The 14,752-nt window shown below is 46.8% G+C and overlaps 1 protein-coding gene across 2 annotated transcripts in view; it reads right to left on the bottom strand.

The window, feature by feature from the left end:
- ZNRF1 (zinc and ring finger 1) overlaps positions 1-12,381 on the bottom strand; it is a gene marked incomplete at both ends in the record, with an annotated part of 87,463 nt that extends 75,082 nt beyond the window's left edge. For both annotated transcript variants that reach the window (XM_084256645.1, XM_084256646.1), the window contains one exon: positions 11,958-12,381. In XM_084256645.1, coding sequence (XP_084112771.1) covers positions 11,958-12,381 — 424 coding nt within the window. The remainder of the gene's footprint in view (positions 1-11,957) is intronic.
- Positions 12,382-14,752: the final 2,371 nt, after the last annotated feature.

Genomic DNA, 14,752 nt, shown 5'->3' with positions numbered 1-14,752 from the left:
ATAAAACATCCAATATATGCCTACGGAAAGATATGAACAAGCATTCCACAGAAGAGGAAACAAAATTACTAAACATGCAATATTAACTGTATATAAATGCATATATCAAATATATAAACTAAAACTTAGATGCCAATGATATACCATTTCACACCCACCAGAGCTTGCTGAAAATCTGGGAATGACAATAGCAAGCAAGGACATGGGGCAAGTGAAAACATGCTATCCGGGGAATATAAACTGGTATGTGCACACTGGCAATCTACTGGGCAATATTTAATTAAGAATCAGAGAAATAAAGTTCCTATTTCATGGCCAAATATGTACACCAAAAAAACCCTCATTCAAATATACAGAGAAACAGAGAAAAACTTTCTTGAAGCAAGTAAAAGCAACTTTTTATGTCCATTAATAAGAAACTGGATCAATAAACAGTGCTACTTATGGTATACCCATACAACAGAGTACAGCAGAGAAAATAAATGTATTAGAGCAATAAGTAATAAAGTGTATTTATACACCTCAAATCCACTTAGAGGAAAAAAAAATATATATATATATACATGGATATGAAACATGGACATTATGATAAAGCTAATATAAATTAACCAAATACTGGTTTTGGATAGATACATGCAGTAAAAGCACTAACATATGAAAGATTATAAATAGTAAACAGGCAGTAGTTACCTTTGGGAAGGAAAAGAGAAAAACAGAAAGTAGGTGGGGCACATAAAATCATACCTGTAATGTTTTACTTATTCATCTGCTTTGTGGGTAAGTGCATTATCTCTTGTGAATGCCTGAAATAGCTCTCATTTTTTTTAAAGATTCTAAGAGACCAGAGTTCCTAGTCAGAGTCACACCATTATTTGATTTCCTGAAATATACAAGTGAAACAAAAATTGAAATAGCACAAACCCCTGTGACTTTTCCATTTAGCAATCACAGGACTGAAACTTCAGAGTTCATCTACTAGAAGTGAACGGAACAGGAAGGGCCAGGCTCCATCCTGGATCCCACGATAAGCTGTACCCTTAAGGACCCTCAGAGAAGAAGTAGGGAACTAATTCCCGCTATTTTATTTTAAAAAGATGATAATGCCCTTTTCCTTAGGAAAACTTGTTTGAAAGGAACTTATTTTGAACTCCACAGGCAAAAGATATCAATACTTTGTAATGATGCCATCAAATAAAAATGCTGCACCTCCCCTATAAAGCCTAAGAAAAATCAGTGTTTTGTGCCATTGCTATTGCTTTCCCCTTGGTTGAAGGGGTTGGTCAAAGTCACTGCTGAAGGATGCATCTACTTGGTCAAGGCCAGAACCCGCCGCACCAGCCCTCCCCCGGCTCTGCCCCCACCAGTTCCATTCTCATGCCCTTTTCTCTATGAGTTATTGCTGGCTCTCAGGCATCAAATGCCGACTTCCTGTTCCCCTTTATTGAGCTCTGGAGACTTGCAACTGGTAAGAGCTTTGAAGGTAAGTACAAAGCCAGGAAAACACCTACAACTTTCCAAAGGAAAGCAAATCCTAACACAGTTTTAATAGCTGTTCAGCCTTTCCTCTGTCTGTAGTTTACCTAAGCGGGTGGTTCAGACAGCAGGACCAAAGAAGCACTGTAAGTCACTGAAGTTTAAAAACAGTTAAAACTCAGGTTTGGTGGCACAGAGTGTGGGGACAGGCACTGGGGGCGTGCACTGGTTTGTTCTAAACTCTTAGTAATGTTCCCTTTTCCTTTTCACCAACCAGAAGAGAGAAAGAGAGAGAGAGAGAGAGAGAGAGAGAGAGAGAGAGAGAGAGAGAGAGAGTCTGGGCGATGTGTTGCCTTTGGATGTGATTTTAAGCTTCAGACCTAAAAATCTTAGAGCACAGATGACCTTCTATGAATCCTCTGTACAGGATTCCCATGGTCAGTACCAAGCACCAAGCCACCATTTCACAATATGGAAAAAGGCACACTTGTGCCTCGTAAATTTTCATCATTAGGTCCAGTCATCCCTTAATCTAGGAATCTGATGCTTTACCTGTAAATGGCCCCGGGCCCTCTGACCCAAGGTCCTCACTTAGCGTATCAGGATTCTTTCACACTACAAGAGTGTTTTCATGAACTGAGCCTGAACATTGACACTCCCATCTCACTTGGTCATGCTCCTGCAGTGAGTTGCTAACACCGGCCTCCCGTTCCATGTGGCTGTCCTGTACTTTGAATTCAGGGCTTGCTGTCAGCACAGAAAGCACCAGAGTTCTGATATGTTCCACCAAGGCATTTATCATCCACAACCTACTCAAACCCCTCCTCCAACAGCTACCCAAAATTCCCCCCGGTGAGAAATGCTATTATGAGCAGGAGTGGTGGCTTTGTGACTCACACTGTTTCATTAAAAAGATTTTTTTTTTTAAACAAATTTTCAGCATAAGAACCTGAAGCTTTTCCAAAGTCACAGCAAAACAGAACAGCTCATGATACTATTTCTCAGAGGTCTGCCACTTCATAGGAGATTCCTATATCTTGAAATACTGGAGATGCTTAGACTCACTACCCATTTATGTTGCACTTGGCCCCTGGGCTGAGAGGAGGTAGAAAATAAACCCAATACAGCCAACAAGACTGGGCTCGTCAGATATTGAGATGGAAGGTGGCAAGTCTGCAGGCCGACCTTTGTAAAAGGTCTCAGACCTGCCGATTCCGCTCCACTGCCACTGGCTGCAGTGGTAGGAATGTTTTAGTGCAATGGGTCCTGGATGAGGAAACCTACTAACAAGGAAGGGATATGGGTATCTGGTGCTGCTTGTGACAGAAGTGGGTGGCATTAATATAAATGAAATAAAGCTGACTTAGATGTTGTTATATTTTTGAAAGTACTAAAAGTGTCTGGATCTAAATAGAATCAAACAAGATGATTAAAAAAAAAAACTAACTTGCCTTTTTGGTATACCAAGTATTACTTTGGTTTAAGTTGGAATCCCAAGAGCTCCCTCAAATCTTTGTAAGATTCCCAGGGTACTTAGACAGGCATCAGGATAAAAGAATCCTGGGAGCGCTAAGGAAAACCACCTCGGCAGGGAAAAAGGTTATTTGAAAGGAAAGCAAATGGAAAAGATCTCCAAAGAGCTCAGAAATATGGGCAAAATGAGCAAGCCAGCTGAGGTCTACACTCTGGGGTTCCCTTCTTAACTCTGTCCCGGATCACCCATCTGATTCCAGACTTAAGTTTGTTCCACGGGCTAAAAACCAACTTTAACCTTAGAAGATACTGTCCAGTACAGAGGTGATTAGTTTCAGAACTTTGTGTGAAGTATGGCTTATTTAATTGCACCTTTTAGAGGGCTAAAAAGGTACTGTCAACCAGAAAGTTGGAGCCATCCGTTAAGGAGTCTAGTTCCCAGGCCTCCCCGTTGGCGCAGCGGTTGAGTGCTGGGCTGCGAAGCTGCCCGCAGCCTCTGCAGCACCGGTTCGATCCCCGGCCAGCAGGCGAGGGTCCCATATGGAGCACAGACCTCTCCTGTCGCCCTCTGCTCCCCTCAGCAGTGTACTTTGGTCTTTCTGGCTGTTCTGTACCCCGCTCTGTCTCTGGTGAATTCTCTCACCCTCCTGCGCTTCTGACTGTACCCAGTGCTTGTATAAATAAATAAATAAATCTTAAAAAAAAAAAAGTCTAGTTCCCAAAATCATGATGAGCAACCACCTAAATGTAAAGTGAGGTTTCCCCGAAAATTATCCTTCAGAAATTGTTATTTCCTTAAGAAACTGACTTCCTTAATATACAGTATCACCTTATAGCCAGAGTCTACATAAAGTCTTTCAGCATGAAATGTTCTCTTAAGTATTTTACTTTGAGCCCCAAATACTCAAATATAGCACTGATTTAATAACTATTCTGGGGGGAGGGGGTGACATTACAATACCAATGCTGTCTATTGTAAACCAGGCTTTAAAACTTGCTTAGAACATAACTAAAGTGTCAGTGGTGAAGAGCTCTGAGCTCTGAAGACACACACTTACAAGACCAAGGAAGAAAACTGTTCCATTACCTTAAGGGCATATGTGGCTCAGGATAAATTTTTAAAGCTGGATTTTAAAAGTGTGGATCAGCCGCCTAGAAAACAGTGTTCAATGACCAAAAAGAAAAGCAGCTCTAGGGGTGAATAAAATACTGAAGTCAAAGAGACACATGAAGAGCTCACAGAAGTTTTTCTGTTAATAGTCTTGCTTAGAAGAAAGGACCACTTGTACCGGGATGTGAGTTATTTCTTAGTAGGCACTTGACCGGAAGCACAAAGATCACCTGCTCCAGCCAAGAAGTAGGGTTGAGGAAAGAATGAGCATCGTGAGGGAAATATCACCTGGGCAGCAGTCTTACCAAGAACACATGAATCTGCTTATCCAACAGAGGCACTCATAAAAGCAAAATCTGGGCCTCCCCGGTGGCGCAGCAATTGAGCGCTGGGTTGCGAAGCTGCCCGTGGCCTCTGCAGCGCCGGTTTGATCCCCGGCTGCTCCCCGGCCACTGGAGGAGGGTCCCACATGGCTCACAGACCTCTCCTGCTGCCCGCTGCTCCCCTCAGCAGTGTCTTTGGTCCATCTACCTGCTCTGCTCCCCGCTCTGGCTCTGGTGAATTCTCTCACCCTCCCGTGCTTCTGACTGTACCCAGTGCTTGTATAAATAAATCTTTTTTTAAAAAAAAAGCAAAATCTCCCACCCGCTGCACTATGCAGACTCTCTCATAATGATCGGAGAAAGGAAGAAAAAAGATTCTTAGAAAGAACAAAGCTATGTTAATTACCTTTATGAAAAATAAATATTCCCAGCGCCCAGCACAGGTCCAATCTACTGGAAGCACTCAATAAACATCAGTTGAATAAATGAATGTCTTAGCTCAAGAAAGATCACCACATACATACACAAGGAGTCTCATACTTTACAGTCAGAGAAAAGGAAAATTGGTCTTTTGTCCATTTTAAAGTCTGGATTCACCCTAAGATCTTTACTCTTCTAGCTGCCTGGCTGAGAATATATGAAAGAGAATTTAATTCAATAAGCCCTTCTGTAGCACAAGCAGCCAAAAGAGCTGTGGCTTAGAAGAAAAATCAGGGGGGGATACTGCCATGATCACCTTCTATTGCCAGCAACTTTAATACCCAAGGAGTCTCATACTTTACAGTCAGAGAAAAGGAAAATTGGTCTTTTGTCCATTTTAAAGTCTGGATTCACCCTAAGATCTTTACTCTTCTAGCTGCCTGGCTGAGAATATATGAAAGAGAATTTAATTCAATAAGCCCTTCTGTAGCACAAGCAGCCAAAAGAGCTGTGGCTTAGAAGAAAAATCAGGGGGGGATACTGCCATGATCACCTTCTATTGCCAGCAACTTTAATACCCAAGACCAAGACAGATCAGCTCAGGCCCCAGGCCTACCTGTAGGAGAAAAATATTGAGTTCCATGTGAATGAAAACCACCAAAAAATGAACGAAAAACACTGCTCTTGCTGGACGAATCTACCCTCTGGGAAAAGAGCAACTGAAAAGATTTGTACGGATGCTGCTTAGGAGATATCTGATTAGTAACACTGAAAATCACAATAGGGCCTCCCTGGTGGCGCAAGGGAGCACTCTGAGACAGTGCTCCCTCGAGACAGCACTGTGAAGCTATCTGCAGGAGTTCAATGCCCAGCCAGCCAGGGAGCTGCCCCATATAGCGCAGCGGAACTCTCCTGTCTCACTTGCTGCTCCCCTCAGCAATGTATTTCAGCCAATCCCCCTGTTCTGTTCCCCACTCTGTCTCTGGTGAATCCTTTCGCGCACACACCCCACACACACCTCTGGCCTGTACCCCAGTTCTTGAATGCATAAATAATTCTTAAAAAAAAAAAAAAAAAAAGACAGCTCCCCGGTGGCACAGTAGTTGAGCGCTGGGTTGCGAAGCTGCCCGCAGCCTCTGCAGTGCCGGTTCAATCCCTGGCTGCTCCCCGGCCACCGGAGGAGGGTCCCACATGACGCGCAGACCTCTCCTGCCACCCGCTGCTCCCCTCAGCAGTGTACTTCGGTCCTTCTGCCTGCTCTGCTCCCCGCTCTGGCTCTGGTGAATTCTCTCACCCTCCCGCACTTCTGACTGTACCCAGTGCATGTATAAACAAAACAAACAAAGAAACAAATAAATAAATAAAACATGCCTCTATTAAAAAAAAAAAAAGACAGAAACACAATAATGGTTATACCAAAAAAGCATTCAGAAGAGTTCTTTCTCTGGGGAGAGAAAAGTTAAATCCAAGGCAGAGCTGAGTTTCAGATATAGACAGTCCTTTACATTTCAGAATCATTTTCATTTTCAGAATCCTTTGAAACAAATGCAGATTCAGGGTCTCTGCTCAGCTCTACTGAATTCCAGGAGTGGGGGGTCCAGTCATCTGCCTGTTAAGGAGCCCCCTTGAGACTGTGGGGCAGAGTTAAGTTGAAAACTCTTCAAACCATTCACAGAAAGCAGGACAGTTTTTGTTTGTATATCTGCTTCCTTGCTGTAGGTCCAAGAGCTAACTACAAATCCTATCATGCCTTCACTTCTCTGGCACTGACAGGCATCCAGTGAATCCTCTCTTCCCCTTTGCTCCCCAAAGGAGAGGGCTATACTCTGAATTCTACCTAACAACTCTAGGGATATCTCAAGGTAAAAACCCTGTCTCATCAGTCTAGAAACTAACCTACCCGTCCCCGCCCCCCACATATGCCCACACCCCCACCCCCACCCCAGCGGATGCTTTAAGATTAAACTTGGTTCTGTATTTACTTCACACTTTAGGGTATTTCATTCCTCCCAAGTTACCCCGCAGGCATTCGGCCTATCAAAGTCAGGAATCTAACTGTGGATTCAAAAATAAACCTGTGTCCAGATAAGAGCAAAAGATCTGAAAGTGAAAGTCCCTTTTCACATTCAAGGCTGTATCCACAATAATCACTGGGATTCAATTGATTCCCATAAGGCCATGACAAAGCTTTGGGTAAGAAATGAATGGAATTTTACATCAATTCATCATTCCAAAAGATTGGTATCAATATTTAGGTTCTGGGATTCATGATTCTACCACCATCTCAGTAAACCACAGTCATTAAAAACTCTCCTTTTGAAGAGTTAGCAGGCACAGGACTGGTATCCGATGTAAGTTACCACCATTTCCCCAGGAAGTTGTTTTTTTTCCCCCCAAATGCGTAAAGTACAAAGCATGAAGCGCGTTTCTTTGTTTGAGAGTGGCCTGGCTCGGAGGTTTCCTTGTGACATATTTGGCGTGACTCTTTGTTTAATAACAAAATATGCACATCCCATAAAACAAACACTTCAAGAGTGAGACCACTGTTTCCTACAACACCTTTCAAACCCCAACAAGGACGAATTTAACTGTAACCTTCAAGAAATGATCTTTCCCTCACAGGAACTTCCCCTTCTCCCCCAAATTTATAGAAAATAAGCCTTCATGGTAAAAGAGAAGTAAAAGCTCTGCTTGGAAATAGAAAAAAAGTTTCATTAGGAATAGAACTTTTGCAGGGCAGGGGACCCATCATGCTCTTTGGAGACCACAGAATGTTTTTCCTTCTCCAGAAACCATTACCACCAGCACACCTATGGTGAGGTACAAAGAGGCTTTCTGACCTACTCCAATGGCGTTGGCAATTCTCCCTAATTACTTAAGAATAGAGAATTAAATCACTTGAGAACCACAGAGTGGCTGCAAAACAGAACCTATGAGATATCCTGCTAGCATGTTCAAAGACATCAAAAGTCATCCTATATCAGTCCCAGTTGATGACCTGGTAACAATAAAGAACAATTTAGATTTTTCTAAATATGCTATGACCTAAAATATTGGAGTGAAACCCTCATAACAGATCCCAAAAAACTAAATCAAAAATCTTTTTTCCAACATGGTGGATCCTCTGTGTTTTTTCCCCACATCTAGAAATCCATGTTCTGAGATTAAGCAGAACTACAAAAGAATGATCAGATCTCCAGAAAACCACCCAGCAGCCATTAGGAATGAAATACCTAACGGCAAACTTACATTTTTTTCTTTAAGATTTATTTTTATTTATGTAACAGCTGGGGTATAGGCCGGAGGCACGGAAGGGTGAGAGAACTCACCAGAGACAGAGCGGGGAGCAGAACAGGCAGATGGACCAAAAACACTGCTGAGGGGACCAGCGGGTGAGACTGGGGAGGTCTGATGCACCATGTGGGTATCTCCCTGGCTGGCTGGGAATCGAACCCATGCTGCAGAGGCTGCGGACAGCTCCACAGCGCTGCGCTCAATCTGCTGCGCCACGGGGGAGGCCCACAGACTTACACTTTAATGTGAAAAAGAAAGAACTCTAATTCTGATTCCATAAAGCAGCTCTTCTCAATGGCATTCATTATTATGAGCGACCCATCGATGTAGGTCAGATTTCAGTAAAGAGCACTAGCTTCCATCTTAGAGAAACATTTCACATAGTTCTAAATCCCTGTGCCCAGCAAATTCTGAGAAGATAGAAGGCAGACAACTATAGAAGTGTCCCTTCAGGAATCCACTTTCCATCTGTAGGTTATTTGGCCGTTGTATATAGTATTTCATGAGACCCTCGCCAGACAAATCTGCAACGTCAGCAGGACATATATTAGCTCCATCTTTCAAGTGAAGAAATAGTGACTCTAAGGTGAAATGACTCACTTGCCCAAGGTCACAAGTTCAGCAGTTAATTAGTAGCCCAACCAGGAGGTGAGACTAGCCTAGCCTCTGACTTACAGCTCTGAGATTACCAGGACACCTCCCAACTTCCGTATGTTTGATGAGGAGCAGCAGCAGAATGCAATGGTTAAGAGCCCAGGTTCCGGCACCCAGACCTGCAGTTCATCCCAGCCCCACCCACATTAGCTACCTGATCTTGTATTGGTTCCTTAACCTCTCCCAGAAACCTCAGTTTCCTCACCTATAAAATAGGAATAGAAAGTCTTACCTCATAAAGTTATAATGACAATGATACACATGAATTTCACAGACTTAAATTCATTCACTCAAAAAATATTTGTGCCAGGCACACACATGGAAGAATTCCAATAATGATCAAGAGGTAAACTCCTGCTATCATGGAGTTTAAAATTTAGCTAAACTAAAATTTAAAAAGCAAACAAGTTTTAAAAATACTTACAAAGTGTGACTAAGTGCTTTCAAGGTAACAGGTCAGTGACTGGAGAGATTAAAAGAAGTGAACCAATTTTTAAGAATGGTCTCTGAGGTGAAATTTAATTTGAGTCGGAAGAGATCCAAAAGCGCTATCATGTGAGGAATGGCAGGAAAAGCATTCCAGGCACAGGGAGCAGGACATATGAGGGTCATAGCACTGGGGAGAGTAGGAACACAAATGTGACTACTGTGTAACCTCACAGGATTTGGGGAACAACCTTTGCAGGCTGGTTGCCCAGGATTATCACATTTATTTTAAAAATAACAAAGATGAGCCTCAGGAGGGTGCTGTGTCTTGCCCAAGGTCACAGCTACTCAAAGAAGGAGCTAGAACCCCAGTAGTTCACCTTCTGACATAACATCTGCTCACTCCCTTTGAGGAGTCTTGTATACACTGACCTCCCTCCACTTATTTCCCTCACAATTGTTTTCTGTGCCCAGGAGGAGTTCCAAAAGCACCTTGAAAGCACCAGCAACAGCATCCTATCGACTCCAGGCATCTAGCCAAATGTGCACCGAAATCCTTCCCTTTGTACTTTTATGACACAAGAGCAAAAACTGCTCAGACCTTACTCAGAGGGTACAAAATAGAAGTTCTTCTTCTTACAGTAATGAACAAGAGAAGGAAAGGAATGCCCAGGAAGATCCCGTGGCCTGTCCCAGAAGTCCAATAGAACCACCATCACAGAAGAGTAGAAACAGGAAGATTCAGCTGAATGAATTGCACAGGAAAAACTAATCAGTAGAATAAAAGAACGAATCCCCAAATTAGTGTTTCTCAATGAAGGTGAAACCCATTCACCCACCAAGAACATCTGGAAATTCATGGGGACATACAGTGGGCAGGCCCAGGTTTGCTCAACGTCTTAAAAAAGGACAGGATGAGCCTACAAAAAAATGTATTTATTACTCAAAGTACTAATTGCAGCCCACCCTTCCCACACACACACACATATACACTTGAGATACCTTTCCCTAGAGAATGAATATGCTTCGATGTTTCTTGTAGTCTCCTGGGTTCAGAGGCGCTCTCTGACCTCACTACAATTGGTTGCAAAAAAGAAAAGCTAATGCTTCACAGCTGAAGAGTCTGAAATTTTGGAATCCGATGGAAGCTGATAGCAGTTACCATGGAACCCAACAGAACAATGCTGAAGAAGTTTCTAGTAAGAGACAGACTTAAAGAGATTTTAGCAAAAAGAGAACCCCTCCCCAGACTATGAATTGTATTTGTTTTGCAACAAAAAATTCTGTGATTTTAAAGAATCTTCTTACAGTGCCTTTCAGTTTACAATTCATACTTATGACAGTTCTTTTTGAAAAACTTAACCAAATCATCTCAGAGATGATTTTTACTCTTGCTGGAATAAATTTTATAAGAAAGATTATTAATTTCAAGATGTCTGAAGCGGACCAAATACCTAAAAATGCCAGAGGCAGTTAAGCTTGCATCTCATTCAGGCCAGTTTCACACAGGTCAAAGACGCTCCAAAGGATATCTGGAGTTCTCTTCAGGGATTAGCATACCATCCTTGCAATTCAAAAACCTCTTCCAAGTGCTATTCTAAATTAGAATTGGAAAAAAAAAAAAAATCCAGACCACTTCCAGAAATAAAGAGATCTAAAAAGCCTTACTCTATTTCAAAATAGCTGGAACAGGAATCCACTACATGCATAAATCCTCCATAAGCAATCTTTCCTCTGCACAAAATAGCTAAAATTTCTCAACTCTCTGTAAAGGACTCTGAATATGTTAACTTCTTCAACTTGCCAACCAGCAAATAGCGGCCCACACCCCCATCTAAGCAATTTTCTAGAAGCCAAACCTGGCTTCTCAGGTTATTGAGCAGACAAACCTGTTTTCCTCCAGAAGCTCATGCCATTCAGAGTCTGGGAAATCCACCTTCAGCTTTTCACTTCACTGGCCAGTCAGCAGCAGTTCACAAAATTAATTCACCCAGATTTTTTGAAACCTCTCCCCATGTGCCAACAACGTGGCAATAAATTCCTACCCCTGCTACAAATGCAGATTCCCAGAAAGACCAAGAAGTTAACACAGAGAAGAAAAAAGATGGAGGGGCGTGAGAGTCAGTGAGCCAAGCCTGCCGCACACCTGCAGCAAGGCCACCAAAGCCCTGGTCCTGCAAAGCCTCCCCGGGTGGCTCCCTGGCCAGGCACTCCTTTCAGTAGGCCACACCTGTCTGTGCCAGCAGCCTGCCCGCTGCTCCATTTTAAACATTTCAAACAGATCTCCAGCAAGGAGGCAAAACTGGGCACCCCTCTCCAGGCTAGAGGGAAATTCTTAATCCAAACACATCTAGCCCCCAGTTGTACTTCTTTTCCCACTCAGGTAGACACCTCTCTCTCTTAACGGTGAGACAGGCACAATGCTGCAGTGACCGAAGGAAGAAGCCTGAGGCCGACTTGCTATGAGCCACACAAGACCTTCTCTGAGGCCGGTGGTGCCAATCAACAGGAATTCAATAGGCGGGTTTTACTCTGCCCATCCACAAGTGAACCAACGCCCGAGTCCCGAGATGCCCGGCTCCACAGTCTCACAGAAAGCCTCTTTTCTGAAGAGTGGGTATCCCAGTCACCCCTTGGCTTCAGGAACCAAAGAGGAGGCAGACAAACCCAGGTCGCGCACTCCACATCCAAATCTCCGCACGCGCGCGCGCATCTTTGGGGTGCCCCGGCGCGCCCTCCCTTGCGCACCCCCCTCCGAGGCCTCCTTCACCCCGCGGACTCACCACTGTGCGAGCTGAACCACCTGGGTGCGATGTGCAGAGGTAGAGCATCCGCCAGCGAGGCGCGGGAGCCCAGGTACAGCATCCCGTCTCTATGGTGACCGCCGCCGGTCTCCTGGTAACCATTGCCATGGGCATAGGTGGAGTCGGACGAGGACCCTCCGCCGCCGGGCGCCCGATCCGAGTCGCTGGTCCCTCGGGAGGCGGAGGTGTAGAGGCCAAAGGGCACCCCTCCGGCCGTGCTGGGGTCCATGCCCATGCCCGCCACCGAGCTGACCGAGCGGCTGCGCAGCCCCATGGCCCCGCCGCCCGCCCGGTAGTGCCCAAAGTGGGGCGCCCCTCCCGGCGGCGGCACGGCGCTGTCATCGGTGGAGACCCCCGGGAAGGGGCCCCGGGAGCGGGCCGCCGTGCTCTGCTTGCCCCCCATGCTCGCCCGAGCCCCGGCGGGGCGGGAGCCTGGAGGCCGAGACCCTCCCCCACTTCTCAGCAGCTGGGGGAGGGCTGGGCGAGCATAAAGCGGTCGGGAGTCACCAAAAAAAAAAAAGGAACCCGGGAGGGGGGGAAAAAAGAAGAAAAAAAGAGAAAAGCAATCCCGCGGAGCGGAAGAGGCCAGCGGGCGGGGATCCCAAACTAAGAATTTCAGGCGATCCAAACCCAACGCATGTTTCCCTCAAGGTCCACAGAAGCGCAGTCCGGCGCGGCGCGGCGCGCCACAGGCCGCCCCCGGGCTCCCGAAAGCCGGGGAGCCGCAGGGAGGAGGGAGGGCGGCGGCGGCGGGCGGCGGGCGGGCGCGGGGAGGCGCCGGAGGAGGCCGCCCGCCCGGCTGGGGGAGGCGCGGGAGGGCTGGGGGCGCCGGGCGCGTCCCCCGCCTCAGGGCTCCGCGATCGGGGACGGCAGCCCGGACGCCTCAGGCCCCGGGCGGGTCGCGGAGCCGGGCGGCCAGACGGAGCTCGGGAAGCCGCGGTCGCGTCGCGTCGCGTCGCGCTGTCGCTCCAGCAGCCGCCGGCCCCGCCAGCCGCGCCGCCCCGCTCGGTCCCGGGCTGCGCTCGCCGGCGCTCCTCGCCGCCGTGGAGACAATGGAGGGCGGCAGAGCGCAGGCGCGGCCCGCGCCCCCTCGGCCTCCCCGCCCCCCCGCCGGCTTAACCCCTTCGCCGCCCCTGCGGCGCGCGGCCGCTGACGCGCGGCGGGTCCCCACCCACCGGGAGGCCTCGGCCGGCCGGTGACCTGAGGGGGCTGAGGCGCGGAGCCAGGCGGCTTTTCAAAATTAGCCCTTTCTGAGTGCCCGGGAGGGGCTGATTATTCGTGGGGGGACGGGAGGAGGCGGACACTCTCTGGGGGGAGGGTCGGCGGAGGCTCGAGCTGGTGGGAGGCGAAGTCCCGGAAGAATGAAAATTGCCCTGGACGCCTACCTGGCTCCAAGGGTCACTGGTCAAGCTCCCTTCCCGGCGCAAATTTGCCCCCACAGCACCCCCTGGTGGGCCTGCTGTCCGCTCTTTCGGAGGTCCCCCATCATCTGGAAGCTTAACCTTTGGGGGGTTTTAGCATCTGCGGGGTAAACAGTGACTGGGGCACCGCCACTCTGAATTCAGCTGGCAGTCGTGCTGACATGTCCGGATCTTCCTGTTTGGGTCTTAAGCAAATGGGTAGGTTCTTTAGCTAAAATTTGATACTGAAAATCACTAGATGTAAGACAAAAAGTCCTGCATCTAGTGGAATAGTGTCACTGGAAGGGATTTTGGAACCTCCCTAGTGCAAGATGGGACCCCTGTTTTGTTTACCATTTATTCTAACCTGTACCACAGGGTCTGAGACACTGTATGCTCAACAAACATTTGTTGACCCAGTGTACATTTTGCAATATGTCTCTCACATTTTCAGTCAACTAGTTTTCAAGGTCTAAGCCTGGCTATGAGCATCACCCTATTCCTATTCTGAATTCCTTGCCCTCAATATCCCCCAAGGAGCCAAAGGAGAGTGTAGAGAAATCTGAAAATCCAAAAAAGAAGGGCTGGCTTGTCATTGGCACTGACAGTCACAGTGTGACCAGATTGGAAAGGAACATAAGGCAAGCTATTTGCAAGCATGCACTGTTGTGGGGTGAGTCAAAAAGGAAGTTTAGAGTTCTGTATGCGAAATGAAGGTAGGAAAAAATGAAATGTGCCAATACACAAGCAATTATCTCTAAGTGCAAAGGGACTTGTGCATACCAAAGAACTGTGAAAATTAATATGCAGAAACCCTGCTTAAATGAGGTTGGGGACCTCCCTGGTGGCGCAATGGGTTAAGACACGACCTGTGAAGCTCATCGCAGGCACTGGAGCATGAGTTCAATCCTCGGCTAGGGAGCTACCCAGATGGCTCAGACCTCTCCTGCCTCACCCGCTGCTCCCCTCAGCAGTGTATTTCAGTCGATCTTCCTGTTCTGCTCCCCACTCTGTCCTTGGTGAATTCTCTTACCCCTCACAATTCTGGCCTGTACCCCAGTTCTTGTATGTATAAATAAATAAATCTTTAAAAAAAATAAATGAGGGCTGGAGACTAAATGAGAGTTCCTATGCATATGACCATTAAACTATTGGACCCAACATGCCTTGCATCTCCGCCTGGGATTTGAGTTGCTTCCCCATCCCAGCAGAAGAAAGAGGTCTCTTCACCCAGCAGCCCCTTCAAGACTATATACAGGGGGCCTCCCCAGTGGTGCAGAGGTTGAGCACTGGGTTGTGAAGCTGCCTGCAGCCTCTGCAGCGCGGATCAATCCCCGGCTGCTCCCCGGCCACCGGAGGAGGGTCCCACATGGC

This window comes from Talpa europaea (genome assembly GCF_964194135.1).
Source record: "Talpa europaea genome assembly, chromosome: 16".
Taxonomy (NCBI): domain Eukaryota; kingdom Metazoa; phylum Chordata; class Mammalia; order Eulipotyphla; family Talpidae; genus Talpa; species Talpa europaea.
Note: the sequence above shows the minus strand (reverse complement) of the source record. Positions and strands in the feature narration are given on the sequence as shown.